The sequence below is a fragment of the Lissotriton helveticus genome, chromosome 3_1 (assembly GCF_964261635.1).
Source record: "Lissotriton helveticus chromosome 3_1, aLisHel1.1, whole genome shotgun sequence".
NCBI lineage: Eukaryota > Metazoa > Chordata > Amphibia > Caudata > Salamandridae > Lissotriton > Lissotriton helveticus.
The window spans coordinates 589,760,335-589,784,460 of record NC_136061.1 but is presented as its reverse complement, the minus strand read 5'-3'; the positions used below and the strand labels follow the sequence as shown (position 1 = coordinate 589,784,460).

General features: G+C 43.9%; 1 protein-coding gene across 1 annotated transcript in view; it reads right to left on the bottom strand.

Moving 5' to 3' along the window:
- Positions 1-4,277: 4,277 nt before the first annotated feature.
- UNC80 (unc-80 subunit of NALCN channel complex) overlaps positions 4,278-24,126 on the bottom strand; it is a 2,761,828-nt gene continuing 2,741,979 nt past the window's right edge. Inside the window, exon 63 of the mRNA XM_078680564.1 lies at positions 4,278-9,619. Within this exon, the coding sequence (XP_078536690.1) occupies positions 9,356-9,619 (264 nt within the window). The 3' untranslated portion in view covers positions 4,278-9,355. The remainder of the gene's footprint in view (positions 9,620-24,126) is intronic.

Sequence of the window (24,126 nt, the reverse complement as noted above, 5' to 3'; positions counted from 1 at the left end):
CCTCCTGCGCAACAGCGGCAGCTGGTGGGTTCTTGACTTTGCTGGAGGAATGCACTTTGGAGGAGAACCAAAACATAGTGCTTATTCATTCTGAAGTATATTCAGCACCCACAGATCGTTTGTAATGCTGCGCCACTCTCTTACATTTCGGGCGATACTTCCTCCCACTGGAGTGGGCAACGGTCTCAGAGGAAGTAAATACTCATTGTTTGCCGGTGTTCTTGGTTGTTGGTGTTCACTGTCATTGCGCTTCTCTGCCTCTGGAAGGATGATGTCCTTGATAGCTAAGCTTGGATTGATGGTACTGCCTTTGGGACCATAGAGGGGTTTGAACCCTCTGATGGAAACCTCTCCAATCACAGGGCCTGTACCGATTTCTGAACTCCTTCTTTTTCTCTAGGCCCACCGCTTTGATAGTGTCCGGTTCAGCCTTCATCCTGACCATCTCCTCATCGGTGTGAGAACCGAAAAGGGAAGACCCTGAGAATGGAAGATTCAGGATGCGTTGTTGGGCTTCTGGTTTTAAAGCTGTAAGTCACAACCAGGAGGACCTTCTTGCGCATATGCAATGCGCATATGCGTGAGCTGCTAGAGAGGTCCCATCAGCTGCCGAACAGATCATCGGGTTAGCAACCATTGATCTTGGCGGCCCTCTTCAGGTAATTTCTCCTTGAAACACTCTAGGGAATCCCACAATGCTCTGTTGTAACGACCCAGCAGGGCTGCAGAGCTGGATATCTTCAAGGAGGCCTCCGCAGAACCACAAGCTTTTCTCCCCCAAGAATCTTGGGCTCTGCTCTCCTTGTCTGGGGGGACTGACAAAAACGAAGCCACTGCATGCGTCTTCTTCGCAGCTGCGATGATCACCGAATCCCGCGGAGGATCTGACCTGAGAAACAGAGGGTCTTGTTCTGCCGGTCTTTAAAACGCTTGCTGGAGCCATTTTTATGGTTGCTGGGGTTAGGAAAATATCCATGACTGGCTGCAGCAAACCAGGAACCAATGGAAACAAAGGCCTCGACGCGGACCTTTGATGCAGAGCCTCAAATATAATGGCTGTAGAAGTTTGAGGTGTAGACCTTTCTATGTTTAACTTTTGTGCTCCTATAGACGGGACATCATGGAATGTGTTGATGTCGTCAACTGGTGACACTCTTGAGGGTGGACTGTTCGTAAGAGTAGGAGAATAATCTCTCTTGGAGGAGTGAGTCTAAGAGGAGGTCCAAGAAAGTGATATTCGCCTCCTATGAAGTCCATCAGAAGCAGATCTATGTGGAGACTTGTCCCTGTGGCGCTGTCTGGGAGGTGTGGTGGGTGGTCGGTCCACTGCTTGCACCAGTCAGCCAGAGGGGGTCTATGTAGTGGTCTAGAATAATCCAAAGGCTGCTGAACCTGAGCACTTTGTTCTTTCTGCCAGTGATGGAGTGATTGAAGCCACCTTGGAGAAAGATGGATAGATGGAGATCTGTGTTCTTCTCCTTGTTGTGTCTGAGGAGTTGCGATCTGGGGGGTGGTTTTCTGCACCGGCGCTCTGGAGACAGAGAAGCTGAGCTTTGCGACGTCGAGATGACCTGCAGAGATCCTGCAGCAGATATTGACTGCTCCGAGCAGTCTTTAGATGTGGAATAGCGTCTCCCTGTGGTCGAATGATGTGACGACGTCGACAATTGTGAGTGTCTCGAAGTCGAGTGACTATGCGCCACTAAGACTGGTGAGTCCTTATAAGGAGACTTTGGTCTCAATGTCGGGTGTATAGATCTCTGCCTCGACGTTGACCAATGTCCCACCGACGGAGGCTTATGAATTGACGTCGGAAGAGGAGTACTTAATGGCGTACCAAGCCTAGACGTCATCTGAGGAGAGGGTGACTGAGAAATCCTTCTCGACGTCGTACCTTTTGAAATTCTCGACCCCGGCAAAGTTGAGCGCGAAGGAATCTGTGTAGATGTTACAAGAGACCTGGACCAGTGAGTTTGTTTCGCCGTCTAACCTGTTTATGCCGTTGATGATAACATAGGCCTCGACGTTGACCGACGCCAGGTTGACTTCAACAGGGCCCTACACCTCGACGTTGAACGCCTCATCGACGGTGAAGACGGAGGGCGATCCCGCACCAATGGAGAATGACTCCTTGACGCCGACCATCGCTGGGTTGATGGTAGCGGAGGATGCGACGCTGACGACGTACCTCTTTGTTTGGAAGTCTTCGTCGACGACCGATGTTCTCTCGACAGCGAGCCCGCCATCATTGGGATTGTCAACGATGTTTTCTTCGCTGATGGAGGCATTCTCGATGCCAAGCCCGACGCTGATGAAGAACAGACTGTGATCTTGCTTCTGGAAGATGATCTGGGTCTCTTCTTCTTCTTCTGTCTCTCAGGAGACCTGCCACTGGAGGTTGAAGGCATACCTCTCTCAGAAAGTCCATAGAGGCGAATCCTCCCTCTATCCTTGAGAGTACGCCTTGACAATGACTGGCAGTGGTGGCAATTCTCAGGAACATGAGAATCCGGTAGGCAAAGGATACAAACCGGATGAAAATCAATTTTGGCCTTCTTTTTGCCACAAGAGGGGCAAGGATCAAATAAAGAAGGAATTTCTGAGATAGAAAAAAATGACAAACTGCCTGAAAATAGTGAAGCACTACTCAAACAAGTAAGATATGTCAAAGTAATAGGTTTTAAGTGAAAAAGAATCACATTTCTAACAGAAAAAGTCAAAACATCTGTGGAGCTGATTAACCAGGGTCCTCACTGAAGGAGCCGGAAAGAACAACTGACCTAACTGTCACCCCTGAGTCATGAGGGGAAGCTAGGGGTCATGGCTGCCTTAAAGGTACAGTGCCACTTTTTGTGTTTCACTGTATTGATTTTTCAGCTTTCTATTCTATTGAAGTTACAATGCAGCCTATGGGCTAGCAATGCCTGCTTTTTCTCTCTGCAGGGTTATAATTTGTTCTGTTAATTAAAAGCAACTCAAATGTCCTTTGGTTTTCCTGCTTTATTTGGATATGTGCAAAGATAGTTTTTACAGCATTACTTAGCCTGTTGGGTCTGGAAGGCTGCATTGGCTGGTTAAAAAAACATATATGTATATATATATAGAAAGAGCTATATATATGTTATATAATTTTTATATATTTTCTGAGGTCCCTGCTCATAGGCTGGAATATTCAAGTGCTCAGGACTATTGATGAGATCCCCTGGAAGAGAAATTTAGGTGATCTCAGAGCAACGTGCCATTTACCTCTTATTGAAGAATCTAAGAGATGTTAAGAAATGAAGATCAAGAACATAGTTTTGTGGTTCCATATAATCACTTTGATTAACAACTGTCCACAGAGTAGTTTAACTATACCACATTAGCAAGTGTATAATATCTATATTGTTGCCATAGCAATACACACCCTCACCTCCTAATTAGGTGTGTGGGTTTATTGTGTGTTCTACAGTTCTTGCTTTTGATATCATTCCGAGCACATACTTAAATCACAGTTTGCGGTTAACTTTGGAAGAAGGGTAACTCACCTCTGTTTGAATGAAAATAAGTAAATCCATTTAGGACACCTTTGTGTGTGGGTTGGGCTACAGGGCTTGGCTTAACATGAACCTCCATGTAGCTCTTTCATAAAACTGTTCAATAAACCTATGTTAAACTTAATTCAAGTCGGCCGAGTCTGTGCAAGCCATGAAAATGTATAACAGTTACTGGGCACACGTATAATCAACAATTTAGATAATACAAGAGTTGAAACAAAGTAGGCTGACACCGGTGGTGTGGTAAAAAATACGTTGCTTCATGTAGATCTTTTCTTCAGATTTTACAACGCCAGCCAACACGTGTTTCGTCAAACAGGGCGATACCTATCGTATCCAGAAGCACTGCCGGGACCCCTCACTCCGGGTCGCCGCCGCGCATACGAACCCGACTGCGCCTTCACCCGCCATCCACCCTCACCGTACCTACAGCCCATCCACCACCCTTGACTGGATTGGAAATATCACCGGTCCTTTAATTTCGATCCACGCCATATGCAGCCCTGATGAGTCACAGGTATCGCCCTGTTTGACGAAACACGTGTCGGCTTGCGTTGTAAAATCTGAAGAAAAGATCTATATAAAGCAACGTGTTTTTTACCAAACCACTGGTGTCAACCTACTTTGTTTCAACTCTTGTATTATCTAAATTGTTGATTATACGTGTGCCCAGTAACTGTTATACAATTGTACATTAATGTGTTGGGTATATTGTTCACTCAAGAAACCCACAAAAAGGAGCATATTTTCACATACTTTATTATTTTAAAGACATAAATCTCTTACATGAATAGCTCACTTCCTTTGGCACTTCTAACATTCACAGGCCAGTGTACATCCAGGGTTTCTGCAAGATATGTAGGATGAGCCCTCTGCTTGGTGTCTGAACAATGCAAGTTGCCAAGCCTGAGTATTCTTTGTAGAACGCCTTTTGAACGCTCTTGCTACTATGAAGATGAAATACGCGGTGTTTTTTGATGATTTTGAAGTAGATGCTTGACCTCTAATTGTTCCTCAAGCAGCAGCAACTAAAACGAGTGTTGCAAATAGTTACTCTGAATATTGAGTTGTTTTAAGTTTACATACTGATAGATCCCTCTGCACACATCACACAAAACCTATTAAAATACATTTGTGGGTACAAGAGGAAGGAACATGACGGATATGCTCGACAGCACAAAAGTACTCCCAAAGTATCTGGGCTTCTTACCCGCCCGATACAGCACCTTTTGTCTTTAACACAAACACTGTTCAAACAATTGGTCCACTGGTCTGTTTGTGTTGGCACTTAACCCACTCAGCATCAAACTTCTAACGGTACTTGACAGAGACACACAGACATAGACACACAGACACACACACTCTCTCTCTCTTACTTTCAGGTCACCTGGAGAATTAAATGCAGAGGCGTGTGCTTGTTTCCCAGTGACGGCTGGGCTCTGACAGGGGAAATTGAAATCTCTCCATTGAAAAATGTCAAGCAACGTCTGAATGTGGGGTGCTAATAATAAGTCACCTGTTAAAATCACTGACATGCGGTGCCCCCAGCTCTAGCTGCTGCCTACCTATTGCTAACAAAAAGGTAAGACCCATAACCAGTGGGCAACACATGGCCACGCTTACAACACGCTTATGACAGGGACACAATAGAGAAAAACATGAAATACCTTGGTAGCAGTACCTCTGTCTGCATGTTTCAAACGCCAGTGGCTGCTGACCTTTGCTCAGGGCATTCCAAATATTAAAAAGAGGTCCCACTATTTGATTCAACTTCACATTGTTATCAGCGCACTGCAAGAATTGCTTTGAAAGTTTTCAGCCAGACCAATCTGCATTCAGTCTTTCACGTTGAAACCTGAAATGTTGCTACTGGCACAGAGAAAGGTTACACACATCGGGGAGTTGGACGTCAAAATGTGACATTGCACCAGCACATTGTAAGGCCTCTAAAACTAAAGAAAGCAGCATCAAGGATTATTTGCATTTTCACAGTGGAAACTGAGCTGCAACTTGCTCACAGGGACTGGTCGGACAGGCACGAGCAACACACAACACTAGTGAAGATATCACCTCCTACAGTGATTAAAGGTAACACTAGACAGTGTGCACAGAAAACAGAATCTCGAGAGCATCACTGACCGGCAGCATTGCTTTTCGGACAGTTGAACTTTTAAATGCGCCTTCTATCCATATATATTTCTCCACTATGGGATCTTCCAAAGATGCCTGTCTTTTGGGAGACAGATAGGAAGCCTATTTCATAAGGCTATATTCAAGCATCCCAAAGGTAAATAACCCCTCTCTTGACCCTAATCACCATTTTACAGAATCATTCTGTGGGTATTCTAATCTACAATGATCCAATGATCAGCTTGAACAACCTCTGATGCTCTAGCGTACCAGCCCATACCAGCAAAGTAACGCATAACAATACCAGGGCATGAATTCTGAATATGTTTACAATGTTTAAAGGGCTGGAGTTCTTCACCGTAACACAGTATGTGCCCCTCTAAAACATTTCCCCTCCTTTGTCCAGGCAAGAAGGTCCTGATGATATTCACACCAACGCTTCATTAATCAGGCACTGGGGTGGGGAGGAGCTGCGGAAGCGAATCACCTTTTGGCCCCAACACAGAATACAGCCACAACTGCATCTTTTATTTTACGGCTAAAATTCCAGAAATGAGTTCTTTTCTGCAGAATGTACACCTTGCCTCAAAGATTTCCCCATGTCCCAAAAATCACGGTACAGCCTCGAAGTGTTGAAATTAGCATTTTGGGATCCATTTTAAGAGGCAAAGATGAAACTGAATGAACAGGATGCCACCTCCAGTTGCCACTCCTCTTTTAGGCTGATATTTTCAGAGCACACATGTGTGTGCTTGTGTGTACGGGCACTGGCTCAATTAAACTCACCTCTACTTTTTTCTCCGTTTCTATAAATTACGAAAATTTTATTTGTACCGACTGATCTAAAGGGCATTGGAGTTCAATAGGAAATCTTAAAGGGAGTCAAAACAGTCCAAGTGAATACAAGACTGCTCTAGTTTATTTTCAGACACTTCCTATTCAGTGTAAGGCACAGATGCATTTTTCTTTCTGTGTGCCACGCTGCGCGCCTCCCTGTGATGTGTGTCTGATGAAGCTTAATCTGGAGTTGCTGTATGATGGCCACTGTTTTCCTAACTATTATCAGCTAAATCTTCAGAATTTGGCACGTTTAATTGTATACATATTATTTATCTTTAATGTTGTAGATTAAGGAAATAATTCATTATTAGCATGACTTTACTCCCGAAGTTGGTTTTAAGTACAAAGAGTAATGGTGTGACAGACCCCAGCCCTCATTACGAGTGCCCAGATTAAGGCCTGTTCCAGTGCAAATACCTGTTTGTGCAAGGACCTGAATTATACGTTTTGCGCCATTTACCGTATACTCTGCTTTTTCCCCCACAAGTCAACCCCGCCTATATTTACTACGGAAAATGCCTATCAAACTCTGAAACAAGAGGAATTTGTTAAGAAAATTACTGTTTCCGCATGTCATTCCCCATACTGAACAGGGAAACTCAAAATTAGAAGTAATAATCGCACCTGATGAATTTCAAACGCCCGAGTTACCACATTGCACCCGGTGTGATAATTACCTCAATCTCACCAGGCCTTTCATAGTGAGAGCCCTCAGTGTAGAACAGGCTCAAACACTAAACACTCTTTACATATCATATTCTAAATAGAAAAGGAAACCTCTACATGTTGAAAAATATACTTTTGTAGTATGCACTCCCGACGAATCTGAAAACGAAACTGTCTTGGTCTAAGAAAAGTCAAGCCGGTGGAGAGGATATACTCACGAGGTAGAAGGAGGTATTATTGGCTGTCCTGTGTTTCCTAACAATCACAGGTAAATTGCATCTGACAAACGAATGACTAAAGACAATTTTCGTCAACTTTTGTTAGTATATCAGCGAATCCAGCTCTGTGTTTGAGACATTGCTCTGTGGCATTTCTGCTGAAGGAGCTGCGATAGGGTGCACTATTTACCTCCTGTGCCCCTTAAAAACAGAAACATAGATCTCTTTTTAAAATAGAGCTCTAAGACACAACCCCACATTCTGCATTCAAAATGCCACGTCACAAAACCACATTAGGGCTTTCACATACTTATTTTGCTTATTTACAACAGTAGTATGCTTGTATCCCTACTCACTCATACAATGAATCAGAGCATAACTGTGCCTGTTAAAGTAGAGCCATATCTACTTTTATATTAATGAAACAGACCAGGCCTACTTCTCTGTTTGGGGCAGATTTAACTTATAATGATCAGTACGGAGACCCTGCAAGCTCTCCACGAAATACAAAACAGCTAACTTGTCTGCTGCTGTGATGTAGGCAGTAGTATATCTTCAACAATACTGTTGGGCAAGGCCTATTTTTCTATAACTTAAACGCAACCACTCTTACGTTTCCAGCAAGAATACCTCACCAGGCTTACATTTTTTGTTGAGTAAGAGAATCTAAACAAAACGGGATTTTGTTTTTTAAATATGACATACTAGTTCTTGTCAAATAAAGTCAGGCCACATTTTCAAAACACATAATACTGCCATTTTTACTTTTTCAAATTAGACCTACTCCCCCACACATACAGTGGAGTCAGGCCTAAATGTGCAATGTGGTATGTCGTCCTTTCCCTTCCTAGTTATAAAATAAGTCCACACCCGCTTTTGCATTAATATATTAAATTTCCCTAAATAAGCCTGGGCCACGACTCATTCCATCAGTTGAGTCCTGAACAAGACGAAGACATTGACAAAAGACCTATGTCTTACAAATAAATTGCAGAGGTGTACTCTTCTACTTCTGTATTGAGGCAAGGACTACTTTCCAGCGCTGGTCAATAAAAAGGCCAATAACTTGTTTATCCAATTTTGATACTATGTCAGAGGGCTATTCTTCAAGCACTTTGTTTTTTGGTAGGATTTGCTTGGTGGTATAGTAGCTATTTTTTGCTATTTTTGGGAAATGTATATGTGTTTTTTAATCACATTTCTGAATTTGTGTTTGTTATGTAACTGTCATTGTTATTCGTTGGTCGCCACTTAAGAACCGAGCAGGCCACATACAATTGTAACAGTTGAGGATCATTGCCTTGTTCATTGTTGAGGCGAGCAAGCCGAATAATCATTCGCACTATTTATTGAACATTGGCTCGTCTAACTGGCATAGGAAAAAATAAAAAAAACTCCCGTCCTAGTCTTTTGCTTCTTTGGACAACCCCTTTTTCCTAAGATAGGCTATCCATAATGGATACTATGATTACTATGATATTTTAACACATGCCCACACATGATACACATGAAGGTTGCATCTGACCTTGCCATACCTTCATCTGTTATAGATTCCTTCCCATCCAATTAAATATAGCCTCTCTCACTAGTTTGGGAGAAACATTATTCAGAAAAAATCATTTGTGTTGCAATTTCACATTCCCTTATTCACACCTGAGTGTTTTGTAAGACATTCAGCTCGAAAACCCTTAGACTTTTCAAAACGAGCCCTGATCAATCATATGTTCAAATATGGAGCCAGGAATCTAAAGCCTGCTGATGCCTTTGCTGCAGTCCCTGTTTGTGTTCCGGTGCACTGTGGAGCACCTTGGGTCTGTTCACAAGTGATTGGTCATCTTCTGAAAGAGGTTGTGAGAAGTCTGCTCAGCTTAGTCTCTCAACTGTTTCCTTACACAATCACAGGTGTAACAGAGAGGTGCTTCAACAGGCTGCAAAAGAAGGACAGTAAAATTGAACCAGTAAAGCCTAAACATGGGATTCGTCTAAATCAACATCGGTGTCTCCCAGTTCAATATGGGTGAAGTTGAAGTGGCCCGACAGCAAGGGGTTCTCCATGCCACTGTCTTCGCTGATGTGTAAGATAGTGTCCTCATGGTGCAGCAAACTTGTTGTCTCAAGTTCGGTGAAGTCCTCACAGTCTGAAAGTTGGGCTGCAAGGGAACGGTGAATGGGCGATGCCATGGCTCTGGCCTCCAGGTCTTCCTTCTTAGTTGTGCAGTGAGTCTCACTCTGGAAGAAAAGGAGCTTTCGTTTAAAAGACAAAATAAATAATGAAAATTCCAGTAGCAAGTGTTGCATTTTTAATATGCATGATATGCAGCCCAAAAGACCCCCAGGATGAAGCATCAAAAGCAAAAATAAATTTGCCTTCTGTTCCATTTAATACATGCTGCTAAAATGTCAATACCTATTGATGCTTCTCACCCGCCAAACAGTAGGTTCAAGCACTTTGTATTTTCTCTGCTTTCTTAAATCAATTTTACTGATTTTGGATGGTGAAAACTACTCTGCCAATACTCAGTCATTTTGTTGTTTATTAAATAATGTTGAAAATGAAGTAGTGCAAACCCTGTCAAAATCATAGCTAACGGAGAGCATCACAAAAAGGAATACGAGAATCAAAGTGCATACACCATCATTGAAAGTCATGCACAATACATTAAGATAAAAAATAAAAAAGCTTGTCAATACCCTGGGAAGGTCTGATATTGACTCATAACATGAGAACGGCATACAAGCACACCTATCTAGTCCTCAATGCCTTTGTTATAGAGATATCTGAGTAAAAAAATAATCTGCCAGCATTTGTTATCAAAACCTCCAATGCTATATTGGTACAGGAGAAAATAGGCTCTTGGATGCCAATTAAGTAGTCTTCAGGGTTATCAGCTATTACACACAGCTTTTACTTTACCTCCGCTCATGAAGGCTGCATTTTGCCAAGTTTAATTTCTGCAGTTGCTACTACCTGTCGTACTATACCCCTAGATCAAAACAGCTGCAAAATAAAGGCTATTGATGGGCTAAGGTTCGGACAAGCAGTCAATCGTGATGTCATCAAGCCTCTAAGGGTCTCTTCACGTACCCCTGCTATTTTTGTGAATTGGCGTTCAGATACGGGCTGCATAAATAACAATGATACACTGACTCAACCAACAGAAGTGCTACATTTAAAGATACCTAATCGCGCTGATGGTCTGAGGAAAATGCGTTTTTTTCTATCATCTGTACTATATTTGTATTGGATGAGGTAGTATTGAATGAGGTAGACTGCGTTATATTTTCAGGTGTTGAGTTTTACTTCTGCTGTTTATCACAGCCTTTGAATGCTTCAAGGCAATGGGGATAAACGTTTCCCAAGTCTACATACTGCAGAACTTTCTTATGGGTGGGTCTACATTCAAATGTCCTTTCAAAGCTGCTCCCCAGACACAGCCTTTGTGTAGTGATGCCCCTCACAGCAAGGTAGTCTCCAACATGAAACACCCAAAATAAAGGCACAATGGGACTGATACTTTCTACTGGCTGACAGCAGCCCAAACTGAAAGTGTGATCAAGGAAGACAAAAGGATGTGCCTCACCTAAGGGAGTCCCTTCATGTTGCACAACAAAATCTTCAGTTCCTCCTCTCAACCGTACAGTCTATCAAAGGACAGTTATTCCGGAAGCCTAATGAGCAGCTCCTTGCTAACAATCTTCATATAATTTCTGTGTGTGGATTGCTACCCTTTAGCCATTGGAATGCAGGTAATATACTCCAACTACCTGGGGAAGCTGTACTCGCCCCCCATCTTGTACAATGTGAAACTAGTGGCGTCCAAAATGAATCTCACTTTGCTTTAAAATTAATACTGTGAGCCAAACTTGAGTTGACATCCACTCTAGCATTTGCAGAATCTCCTTTCAAGGTTTGCACCCAGCCATTATTTTAATCTTCTAATCTCTGAGTAGATCAGCTGTCCTTCCTGAAGCAGTGGTCTAGTGGTAGCCTAGCAGTGGGCAGACTGTTCACCCGCTTTTAGTGTCTATCGAAGGAACTGGATATAGCACTATCTTCACATACACATAATGGTGCTTCTGTTTAGTCTTGTATCCTCAAAGTGCATGCTGTGTCAAAATGTGTCCTCTTTATTAATAAATTCAGGCATAAAAAAAAATGATATTTCTTTCAAATGATCCTTTATTTTTTCCCCATCCTCTGCATTCCTTTTCTCTCTTGGCACAAACATTCTCTAAGTCACATGCATGGTTACTTCAATCTCTTTTAATGTATTTCCGCAATGTGCCCACAACTCTTTACAAAGATCACAACCTCTCCTATTTTAAACAATTAATCCCACCATGCATTTGCACTACCCACATTCTCCCAATGATAACACCTAACTCCTATTAACTTAATCTACTACAAACAAACTAGAGGGGATGCATGAACTAGTTTGCTGGCGCACACAAATCAACAATAACAAATAACATTGGACTGACAACTAACTTTGGGTTCCAGAACAGCGTGCTCCACAGCTTAAAGTGCTTTAGCACCTCACCAGGGATAGTAAGCGCTATACAAATACAACTACCATAAATCACAATTTTAGGGCCTTAGAATCCCCTTTCTGTATGAAGATGGGTTTTCCATAACCCTGAACGCTTATATCATACATAAGTAATCTGTATTTTACTTACAGACACCAATAAAACATGGATCTATGGCTTTATAAATAAGTAAATAAATGACTGGCAGCACAACAAATTGTAATAATTTATTTGTACAAGTCCTCCAGAATGATAGGAAGTTAAGACCCATTATTAAGATGATAAGGGCTACATTTTCATGGCAAATGTTAAATGTTTGGGGAACTGAATGCCTACACTCTGCTGTCCCTCCTTCCATACAAGCCTGCTCCCATGCCCGAGTCCTTCTCTCCAGTTACAACACCTACAGGTACAGACAGAGAAGTGTAATAGTGGGACCGTTTATTTGGGAGAAGGGTGACTCCTGAATCAATGCAGTGAGTAATTCATACGTATCAATATCAAATAATAGAAAATAATGTAAAACAGCAAAAACGTGGTTCAAATGTTTAGTCTAATATTTAAATGGTAAGCTTATTTCAGCTGTTGTTCTTAAAAGGTTGTATGACAGTACAACGCGGGCTATTACCACGTGTGCCATTACAACGCTGTTTTTACAACGCAAGTCGTTACAACGACCTGCGCAGTAAGCGCTGGATAGTGGAATAGTTTAATTTTCTATTCCAACTCCAGCCCACGTTACAGTAGGGAAGGTGTTGGAATAGAAAAATAAACTATTCCTTGATCAACAGCGCCCTCGAGCGCAAGTCGTTGAAACGATTTGCGTTGTAAAAGCAGCGTAGTAATGGCAGCACGTGGTAACGCCTGTGTTGCAAAGGCTGTTCCCCTTCTTAAAACGTTCAGTAACAATATTCTGAACTCCTTACAAAGGCATTTTCTATTCGCTGTGTTGGATGATACAAAGCAATTTGCAAGTGTACCCAGATTCCATCATAAAACCGCCAAAACATGTTTCATGGATGAATGTGCTTCATCGGGGCTGTAAATAGTTTAAAACACCAATGAAAAAAAAAAGATATATATATATATACACACTAGGTAGTCATCCTCCACAACCTGCAATATGGCGGGAAAGAACTTGTCAGACACCGTCCTCCATAAGTTTAATTATTCTTTATTACATCATCATTCCATGTAGTTCCAATAAGTCACAAATATATATATTCACTGTATAAAACCAATGGTTAAAGGGACATTATAATTAGGCTCAGATTTTACTTGGGCAAAACCAGTGAAATTCAGCAGTTATAGTTGCCTGAGCTAACTATAACTTACTGCTTATGACCTCACATATTACATCACTCATGACATGGAGGTGGTGGACCCCGGGGCTCATTGAGACTTAGGATGGGGGCCCTGTGCGTCCCCCTCCATTATTAAAAGAATTCTACCAGAATCCGGCCCACCCGGAGTCTCTATTCAAAACAAGAATCGGGGGTCGCAATTAAAAAAATTTTTTTTTGCCCTAGTGGGGTCCCTCTGGAACCAGAGCTAAGGCGCCATTATATTTCTACCCTACCCCTTTTTCTTTTTTTTATTAATGTTTTTTGATGGGACTTGGCTAAAGCTGAGTCCTAAGATGGCTGCCAACACTTCCTGGTTGAAGTGTTGGCAACCAATCAGATTTGAGCACTGGGACTGTCGGATCCTCAGAGGTGCCACGTCCCTATTAATACAATTTTAAATTTGTTTTAATAAGTCAAAAACTACTAAACGATTTACACTAAATAACAAAAAGGGTTCTTTCTGGACAAAGAGCTACATTTCTGCCAAATTTGGTGTGATTTCGTCCAGCGGTTCGGTCTTTAGTCGTATCTGAAATCTCTCTGGAAATGAACATTGGCAAAAACACTTTTTTCCCCCATCCCCCATTTTGGAAAATTTTGTAAAGATACCTCAAATGGCGCCAAAGATATAGGCAAGTCAAAAAGCGCTTTTGCTATGGAAACATGGTACTAACTATAACTACCTACTGGCGACTGACTGCCAGTAGGTAAAATATAATATTTAGGTACGAACAGTAGTGGATCACACTCTGAACTAGTGACAGAAGAGATGTCCAGGAAAGTGAACAGATCAGTCTCTTTTTAGATTATTAAAATGTATGAGAATGACAGAGTTAAGAACAGTAACAAGAGAGAAAAACAGACAGTTGAGAAACAGAAAAAGAGACAGGGCAGGGGTTGTAAAATGGAAATCTGGGAGACAAGAGACAAGAATATTTTAAAAACACAAGCCCAAAGCAAACTGAAAGAGTAGAGGAAATGAACATTGCTACACACTAATCTAGCTGTATTTTGTAAGAGGAGGAGTTGAGCCTTCTGAACTATGGCCTCAATTGTGCTCCGACTAAGAATTTGAATAACTTTGAATCTAAAAGGTATTCGTTAAGATTTGTGTGTAAATTGAAACTCAAAACATTTTTCTTGACAAACCTGGACCTTAATATGTAAAAGTGAGATTTGATGCTTTTCAGAAACCTATTCAGGTTCTATGGGATATTTGTCTGGTAATGAGGTTGAGAGGTGATTCCTGTCAAGATATTGAGGATTTGGCAAAACATTTAGATACCATTGAGTCAGTGCCAGCAGAAAACTGTATAAGACCAAAGAACAAGTTACTTACCTTCGGTAACGCTTTTTCTGGTAGATACTATATCTGCCTGTGGATTCCTCACCTTGTGAATATCCCTTGCGTCAGCAACATTCGGAAATTCTTTTTTTCGTAGCCTCGCGCCGACGTGGACTCCTGACGTCATAGAGACACGACCTCGCTCGCGACTCCGCTGACGTCACCGACGCCTATAATAGGCCCACGCCGGCGTGATGACATCAGTTCCGCCCTTTTTTCCGTGCCATCGAGGCACACGGACGGACCAATGACAGTAGAAATATACAAGTATACATAGTACACAATACTCAAGGCAAAACACACAGTGTTAAGCAAAGGCAGGAAAGTAATTTAAACAATTCCTTGACCACAAAATATAAATACATTACATTACAGTAACTCTGGCATAGAAGAGTGGACAACGGGGAGGCGGGTGGGTCAGTGAGGAATCCACAGGCAGATATAGTATCTACCAGAAAAAGCGTTACCGAAGGTAAGTAACTTGTTCTTCTGATAGATACATCTGCCGTGTGGATTCCTCACCTTGTGAATAGAGTCCCACAGCAGTCCCCACTCCCGGAGGAGGGTGTCCACTCTTCTAAACCAGGAAATCCTGAAGGACAGAGCGTGCAAAGTGACCCTCCCTCCTCACTTCGGAATCCAAGCAGTAATGCTTCGCGAAAGTGTGGAGGGAAGACCAAGTTGCCGCTCTACAAATATCCTCAACAGGCACACCTCTAGCCAATGCTGAGGTCGAAGACTTAGCTCTAGTTGAATGAGCCCTTATACCCTCTGGTGGTTCCTTACCGGCCAAAGAGTAGCAGATCTTTATGCAGAGGACAATCCATCTCGATAAAGTTCTCTTATGGACCGCCCTTCCTTTCTTGCAGCCAGCAAATCCAACGAAGAGCTGGTCTTCCAAGCGAAAGTCCTTGGATCTGTCCAAGTAAAAGGACACCGCCCTCTTAGGGTCCAGACGGTGCAGTCTCTCTTCCTCCTTAGAAGGGTGAGGGGGAGGATAGAAGGTAGGAAGGGTAATGGACTGTCCTAGATGGAAGGGAGTTACCACCTTAAGCAGAAAAGCAGCCCTGGTCCTAAGAACCATTCGATCAGCATGAATGGTCAGGAAAGGGGGCTTGGAACTAAGAGCTTGAAGCTCACTAACCCTCCTTGCCGAGGTTATTGCAACCAGGAAGACTGTCTTAAAGGTAAGAAGCCTCATGGGACATTTATGGAGAGGCTCAAAGGGAGCACCCATCAAAAAAGTCAATACAAGATTCAAATCCCACTGAGGCACAATAAAAGGTGAAGGAGGGAACTTATTAGTAAGACCCTTCAAAAACCTTAAGACCACAGGAGACTTAAAAAGAGAAGGCTGGTCAGGCAAACAGAGAAATGCAGACAACGCCGAAAGGTAACCCTTCACCGTGGCAACCGCAAGCCCCTGCTGCGCCAGCGAAAGGGCAAACTGGAGAACATTAGACAAATGGGCCTTCAAAGGATCAATAGACTTTTCCCCACACCACGAGACAAATTTCGCCCATCTATAAGAATAGATGGACTTAGTGGAATCACGCCTGGCTGACAGGATGACATCCACAACGTTAGGCGGGAGGGAAAAGGAAATCAGGTTGCCCCGTTCAATCTCCAGGCATGAAGGTGCAATGTCTGGAGGTGAGGGTGTAGAACCTGCCCCTCCATCTGAGAGAGGAGGTCGGCCCTGAGAGGGAGACGGAGCGGCGGGTGAGAGGAGAGGTGGAGTAGATCTGTATACCACACCCTTCTTGGCCAATCCGGGGCGACCAATATGACTTGGGCCCGGTCTTGGCGAATCTTCCTCAGAACCCGAGGAATCAAAGGTATGGGGGGAAACGCGTAAAGGAGTTGACCTCTCCAACTCAACTGAAACGCATCCCCCAAGGCTCCTTGCATCGGATACTGGAGACTGCACAATGACAGACAGTGCGCATTCTCTTGAGTGGCGAACAGGTCCACCCGAGGAGTCCCCCACATCTGAAAGATGTCGTGAACCACCTCCGGGTGAAGCCTCCACTCGTGGTCGGCAGAGAACTGCCGACTGAGACTGTCTGCACGAACGTTCAACACTCCGGCCAGATGATTCGCCATCAGACAAATCCGATGGTCCTGAACCCAGGACCAGAGACGCAGAGCCTCTCTGCAGAGACACTGCGACCCTACCCCTCCCTGCTTGTTGATGTACCACATCGCGGTCATGTTGTCCGTCAGGACTTGAACCGACCGACCGCGAAGGGAAGGGAGGAAGGCCTTGAGCGCCAAACGAATCGCCCACAATTCTAGAAGGTTGATGTGAAGCAACCTTTCCTCTGGAGACCAAAGGCCCTTGACCTCCAGATCCCCCAGATGAGCACCCCACCCGAGAGTGGATGCATCCGTTATCACTCTGGCCACCGATTAAGGCAATTGAAAAGGCTTTCCTTGTGACAGATTGCCTTCCACGCCCCACCAAGACAGATCCGCTGCAGCCTCTCTGGAGATCCTCACTGACTCCCTGAGATCTCCGTTGTGCTGATACCACTGCCTGCGGAGGCACCACTGGAGCGCCCTCATGTGCCAGCGTGCATGGTTGACCAACAGAATGCATGAAGCCATCAGACCGAGCAGGCGAAGGACCTTCAGGACTGGAACAACCGCTCCATTGTAAAATAAAGGAATCATCTCCTGTATGTCGTGAATCCTTTGAGGGGGAGGGAATGCACGACATACGGTTGTGTCCAGTACGGCACCTATGAACAGGTTGCGCTGGGAGGGCACCAGGTGAGACTTGGGCACATTTATCGAAAAACCCAACCTGTACAACAACTGGGTTGTCTCTCGCAGATAATGGAGCACTCTCTCTGACGACTCCGCCTTGATCAGCCAGTCGTCCAAATAAGGGAATACTGGAATCCCTGATCTCCTGAGATGCGCCGCCACCACTGCCATCACCTTGGTGAAGACTCGAGGCGCAGTAGTAAGTCCAAACGGAAGGACCGCAAACTGGTAGTGCTGCGATCCCACCGTAAAACGGAGATACCTCCTGTGCGACTTCAGGATTGGAATATGAAAGTAAGCATCCTGCAAGTCGAGCGACACCATCCAGTCTTCTTCTTGCAGCGCCTGAAGAACCTGAGCAAGGGTGAGCATCTTGAATTTCTCCTGCTTCAGATAGAGATTCAAGATCCTGAGATCCAGGATTGTACGAAGTCTGCCATCCTTCTTCGGAATCAGGAAATACTGTTTCTGACTAGTCTGGCCGGGATCCGGCTAACCAGGACACCTGCCTCTGTGCTTTCTCATCTAAATTGAACATAATGAGTACTTAGGTTCCCTCCAGATTGGCTACTGGTGTACCATTCAAAGTCCCTAGTATATGGTACCAAGGTACCCTAGGCATAGGTACACCTGGGGTCTCGCATGGGCTGAAGCATGTATTATGCCACCACCACTTACAACAGATATAAGTTTCCGTATATCTAAGGTCACTGCACTTTAAACCTATAAGTCACCCCTAAGTCAGGCCTTTCAATCCTGAAGGCAGGGTGCTCGGTTCTAAGTGGGAGGGTGACCCTGAATGAGTGGGGTACCCATTCAACCTTCGGAGTTCTTTCTCCTGACTTGTAAGTACATCAGCCATTTCAACATATAGAGTGGCCATGAGTCATTACGCGATGACCATCTCTAAACTGCCTGGCTGCACCTACTCTGACTTCCTTGCTCTTTTGTGAGTCACTTGGACCTTGCTGGTCCCGACTCTGCACCTTTTTCACTTATCACGTTGTTTGCGGTTACCAAGGCTTGTTGGTGCTCCCCACGGACACCGACCCCATATCTCTCAACATCCAGTGCAGGACAGCTCCTGGTCTTCCCCAGCTTCGCCTGGTCCACACAGCTGCAGCTCCGAGCTCAACGTCAACTCTCCTGCATCTCTCAACATCAGTGGACATTTGTCTTCTGTGCCTCCTGGTCACTCCTGAGTGGCATACACTCTGTCCCCTCTGCTTGCAGGTACTTCTCATCTGAATCCACCTTTGGGCTGACTGGACACTTTCACTTTCTTCATCAGCAGCATCTTCCTGAAGTCCTACCTAGGCTTCAATGACGGTTTCTGATGTCACTTCGCACCTAGGCACCCGGCTTCCCTGGAATAGGTATCCTGGTTCCTATGGTATCCACGGATGGGGTGACTCTCCAACCTTCTGTCTTTCACGGGGTTTCCTCAGGGTCCACTGGGAAGGGTCCTTGTTTAAAATTGCAACGCGACTTACCCATTGACTTAAATTGAGCACGCGGTTGTTTTCCCACTCTGCACACAACCTCTGTGGGGTTCCTAGATACTCACCTTGGGTGGTCCTCGGCTGTCCTACCTCTACTGGCTCCACTCTGGTCTTGAGTCGTGGTTCGCATTCCACTATTTTAGTATATGTGTTGGTCTCCCCCTAGAGACCATCATGTATTTGTGCTACTTACCTGTTTTATTTGCAAAATATTATGTGCATTGTGTTATATCTCCATGTAGGAGATATGGTTATGTGTTAATTAGTGTAGGAAAAAAAAGAGAGATAGGGCTCAACTGTCCTAGGGGACCGAGCACTATATACCAGTAGAAGTAAAGTGTACCCCTAGGTTTTCATTTGACAATTGCCAATCGCATTCGTTCACACACCTACAGTCATGCAAAACCTCATATCCACAAAACCGGGGAGATCCCACATTGTAAAGCCCCCATGTATTTTTTACCCATATAAGCTCACTGAGGTTGGGTTATAGCGCGTATAGCAACTAATAATTTATTAAAAAAAGAGTTTGACGAAAACAATATTAAATCTTTAAAAACACGAAATCAATCTTCCAACTGCTGGGAGACTGAACAATGCAGTTTCATTACCATCTAGTTAAAAACATCTCATAGTGCAAATACTTATCATAATATCACAATCTATTCATAGAAACAACATCATTAGAATGGCTAAAAAGGAGGAAACCCTAACAACACAAAGAAATTTCCATTGTTAGACGAAAGTCCATATTTAGCATCTATGTGAGAGACCCGGTGAGAGCCTTGCTCTTATCCTTGGGTAATTCTATGCCAAAAAGAGGCATTCTGCGTAAAGAGTCCAGGTATCCCTCATAATTGGACAGGGCTTTGCTCTAGCAATCCCAATGCGCTCTATCTAGAAGAACAAGTTACTTACCTTCGGAAGCGCTTTTTCTGGTGGATACAGTATCTGCCTATGGATTCCTCAGCTTTTGAATTACCCCTTGCTCAGCATTCCACTGAAACTTTTTTCATAGCTCTGCCACGTTGACGAGGATGTCACAATAGCGTGACATAATAGGAGCCATAAGGCCTCGTTGGTGTGCTGATGTCAGTTCCACCCATTTTTTCTGTGCCTTCGAGGTGCATGGGTGAACCGACAATTCACAAGTATATATAGTATACATGTATGCACAAATATATACAGTATATGACTCAAAGAAGAAAGGAAAAAGGTAATTCTAAAAAATAGACATTTCCTAGCAAAAAGGATCTTATCATTTTAAAAACCAATAAAATACAAAAATGTCATACCTAAAAATTATTTTCGGTATAAGTAGGCAGACAACGGGTAGGCGAGTGGGTCAGAGAAGAATCCACAGGCAGATACTGTATCCACCAGAAAAAGCATTACCCAAGGTAAGTAACTTATTCTTCTGATGGCTACATCTGCCTGTGGATTCCTCACCTTTTGAATTAAATCCTCTAGCAGTCTCGCTCGCTGAGGAGAGTGTTCGCCTACCTATATATCCTGCAGTACAGATCGTGTAAAGTGGCCATCCCTCCTCACCTCCGAGCCTAAGCAGTAATGTTTTGCAAAAGTGTGGAGGGAGGCTCAAGTTGCTGCCTTGCAGATGTCCACAACAGGGACACCTCTAGCTAAAGCCGAAGAAGAAGACTTAGCTCTAGTGGAATGAGCATGAATACCTTCAGGAGGCTCTTTCTTGGCCAAGACATAGAAGATCTTGATGCGGAGGATTATTCACCTGGACCGTGTACGCTTGTGTATAGCCTTGCCCTTCATTTTTTCAACACATCCAATGAAGAGTTGGTCGTCCATTCTGAAGTCTTTAGACCTGTCCAGGTAGAAGCTGATCGGCCTCTTAGGGTCCAGGCGGTGAAGTCTCTCCTCCTCCTTAGAAGTGTGAGGGGGGGAAAGAAAGTGGGTACATGATAGATTGCCTATGGAGTGACCAATTTAGGCCGCAAAGCAGCTCTGCTCCTAAGAACCATCTTGAACGAATAGAGGTGAAATGAGGCTTAGAACTAAGAGCCTGTAGCTCACTAACCCTCCTATCCGATGTAATTGCAACCAGAAACAATTGTCTTGAATGACAGGAACCTCAACATACAACTATGCAGAGGATCAAAGGCAAACTCCATCAGGAAGGCAAGAACTACATTTAAATTCCAATGAGGCATAATAAATAGAGTGGGAGGAAACCTGTTAGTGAGACCTTAAATAAATCTCATGACTTTAGGAAACTTAAACAAAGAGGGTTGGTCAGGTAAGCAACGAAAGACCGACAAGGCAGACAAGTAGCCCTTAACACTTGCTATGGCACAACCCAGTTGAGCCAAGGAAAGAGCGAAACTCAGAATATCAGATAAATGGGCCTGCAAGGGATCAATCGATCTCTCTCCACACCATTTATCAAGCTTGGCCCACCTACCAGAATAGACAGATTTGGTGGAGTGTCTTCTGGCCGATAAAATAACATCCATTACATCCGGTGGGAGAAAGAAAGAACTCAGGTTGTCCCATTCAATCTCCAGGCATGAAGGTCCAGGCTCTGGAGGGAGGGGGGGGGGGTGTAAAACCGGCATTTATGACTGCCAGAGGAGGTCTGCCCTGAGAGGGAGACAGAGCGGAGGGTGTGATGAGAGGTGAAGGAGGTCTCTGTACCACACCCTTCTTGGCCAATCAGGGGCGATCAATATGACTTGGGACCGGTGCTGGCGAATATTCCTCAGAACCCAGGGAATCAAGGGTATGGGAGGGAACTCGTAAAGAAGCTGTGAACTGAAACGCGTCCCCCAACGCTTCCCGTATTGGATACTGGAGACTGCAGAATGATGGGCAGTGCGCGTCACAGGCAAACAGGTCCAACCGAGGAAATTCCCACATACTGAAAATGTGATCGGCCGAATATTGCTGACTGAGACTGTCCTCATGCACATTCAGCACCCCGGCCAGATGATTTGCAACAACACATATCTGATGGTCCTGAGCACAGGACCAGAGTCGCACAGCCTCTCTGCAGAGACGATACACCCCTATTCCTCCCTGTTTGTGGATGTAACTGTAACAAATTGAAGTCTTTAAGTCCAGTATATGAAAAAGATTAGGTTTATTGAAGATAAGATTCAGGTCATGTAGATAAAATAGAATAAAATAGATCCAACAATAGAAACCCCACCAGGAGCAGATGGACTCCAGCTCAGCTTTAGATGTAACTGTCCCTGCTTTCAAGCATATACAATTGGAACACTATGTGACATCATAGATGCCTGTTGAGCAAGTAATGACAAACACTAAAGAAGGACAGAGAAGAAATGAAAGCAGGATGCAACACAAACACATTGCAATAGTGTTGTCCGTCAAGACCAGAACAGACTGACTGCAAAGGCCTTAAGAGCCAAACGTATCGACCACAGTTCCAGAAGACTAACATGAAGCAATCTCTCCTCTGGAGACAAAAGAACTTTGATCTCCATATCCCCCAGATGAGCACCCCACCCTAGAGTGGAGGCATCAGTTATCCCTGTGACCACCGGAGAAGGAGGTTGATACGGCTTCCCTTGAGACAGGTAGCCTGAAACACTCCACCATAACAGATCCACTGCAGTGTCTCTGGAGATTCTGACCACCTCCCTGAGATCCCCATTGTGTTGAATCCCCTGCCTGCGGAGGCACCACTGGAGTGCCCTAATGTGCCAGCGTGCATGGTATGCAGGAAGCGAACAGACCGAGCAGGCACAAAACCTTCAGGACTGGAACAGCCGCTCCATCTTGAAACATTGGAATCATAGCTTGAATGTCTGGAATCCTCTGAGGAGGTGTTATTTAGTAGTATCCAGTATTGCCCCTATAAACAGGTTGCACTGAAAGGGCACCAGGTGATATTTGGGTACATTTATCGAAAAACCCAAGTCGAACAACAGTTGAGTTGTTCAGTTCAGTTCAGTTAGTCTTTATTCAATACTTCACAATCATAAAAGACACAATACATGCATAAAAGTGTCATAAAAAGTGTTAAAACACTATGAACATACATTTAATATAATATTAAACCCAGATATCGAAATCCTAACTTGATGACAATAATTAAAATAAGATTTAGCAGACATAATATTTCCTACATTCCATCTCTAAAAGGGAGCCAATTTAAATTAGGGCTAAATGGCGGTGAAATTGGTTCCTCACAAGCCGCCATTTTTTTCTCCTCAAGGCCCAGGACCAACTCCAGAATTTCGCTACAGCAATAACAATATCTGCGCGAGTATTCGTTGTCAAGATATGCATAGCCGTAATACAAGATCTAGTGCCAAGATTGAAACATAAAGGCTTCGGCCAACTGAAGCGTGGGCCTTTGTAAGCAGGGCATACAAAGAGAGCAGGAATTACTGTCTCTTCCTGAATGTGGCAAAAAGGCCAGTTAGCATTTATGGACTTTTTCCATTTGGCAACAAAGGATCTTAGAGGCAGGGAACCTATTCGGAATTGATGGAATAATTTCCTATCATTTTCCTTTGTAATCAAATTCCAGTATGGTTCTGCTTCCGATATAAACTCATGATTTAAGAAGATACCTGTGAGCGATGTATTATTTACCGCTGACAGGGTCTTTCTAGAGACCATATCCCAGTAAAGGGGTTTAAAATCATTTTGATTGGGGAAAACATTCCCAATTGGATCATCCCACAGTTACCCAAGCCCCATTTCCCTTAGATTGTACTTGATCTTCTCAAACCATTTGATTTTAGAACTTAGATCAGCCCTCTTAATGTGCATTAATGCACTAGCATACGATGCCAATTCGGGGGTTGTCCAAAGCCTCCTCCAGTAGGCTAATGGTCTAAAACCTGCAACCTCATCTAGAGAAGTACAGCCCAAATCCATTAGTAAAGGCTTCATAGGTTTTGACTGGGGGAGGGCCGTCAGGGATCTCATAAACTTATTTTGTGATTGTACTAGGGGTAAAAGGTTTTTGAACCCCCAGAGTTCAGCACCATAAATAATGGAAGCTTTCATTTTCCCATTGTAAAAGTCGACTGCTGGCCCTATGGGTTTTGTATGGGACAATCGATGTTCCTTTAATAGGACGCCAGCCAGCTGGTTATGCCTTAAAACTATAACATCTAAATGGGAGGCCCAGTTCACCTTCCTACCCATGGTTACCCCTAGATAGGTGAATGTATCTGTCTGCTCTAATGATACATTATCCATTACTACGGTACCCTTGACACATTTGTGCCT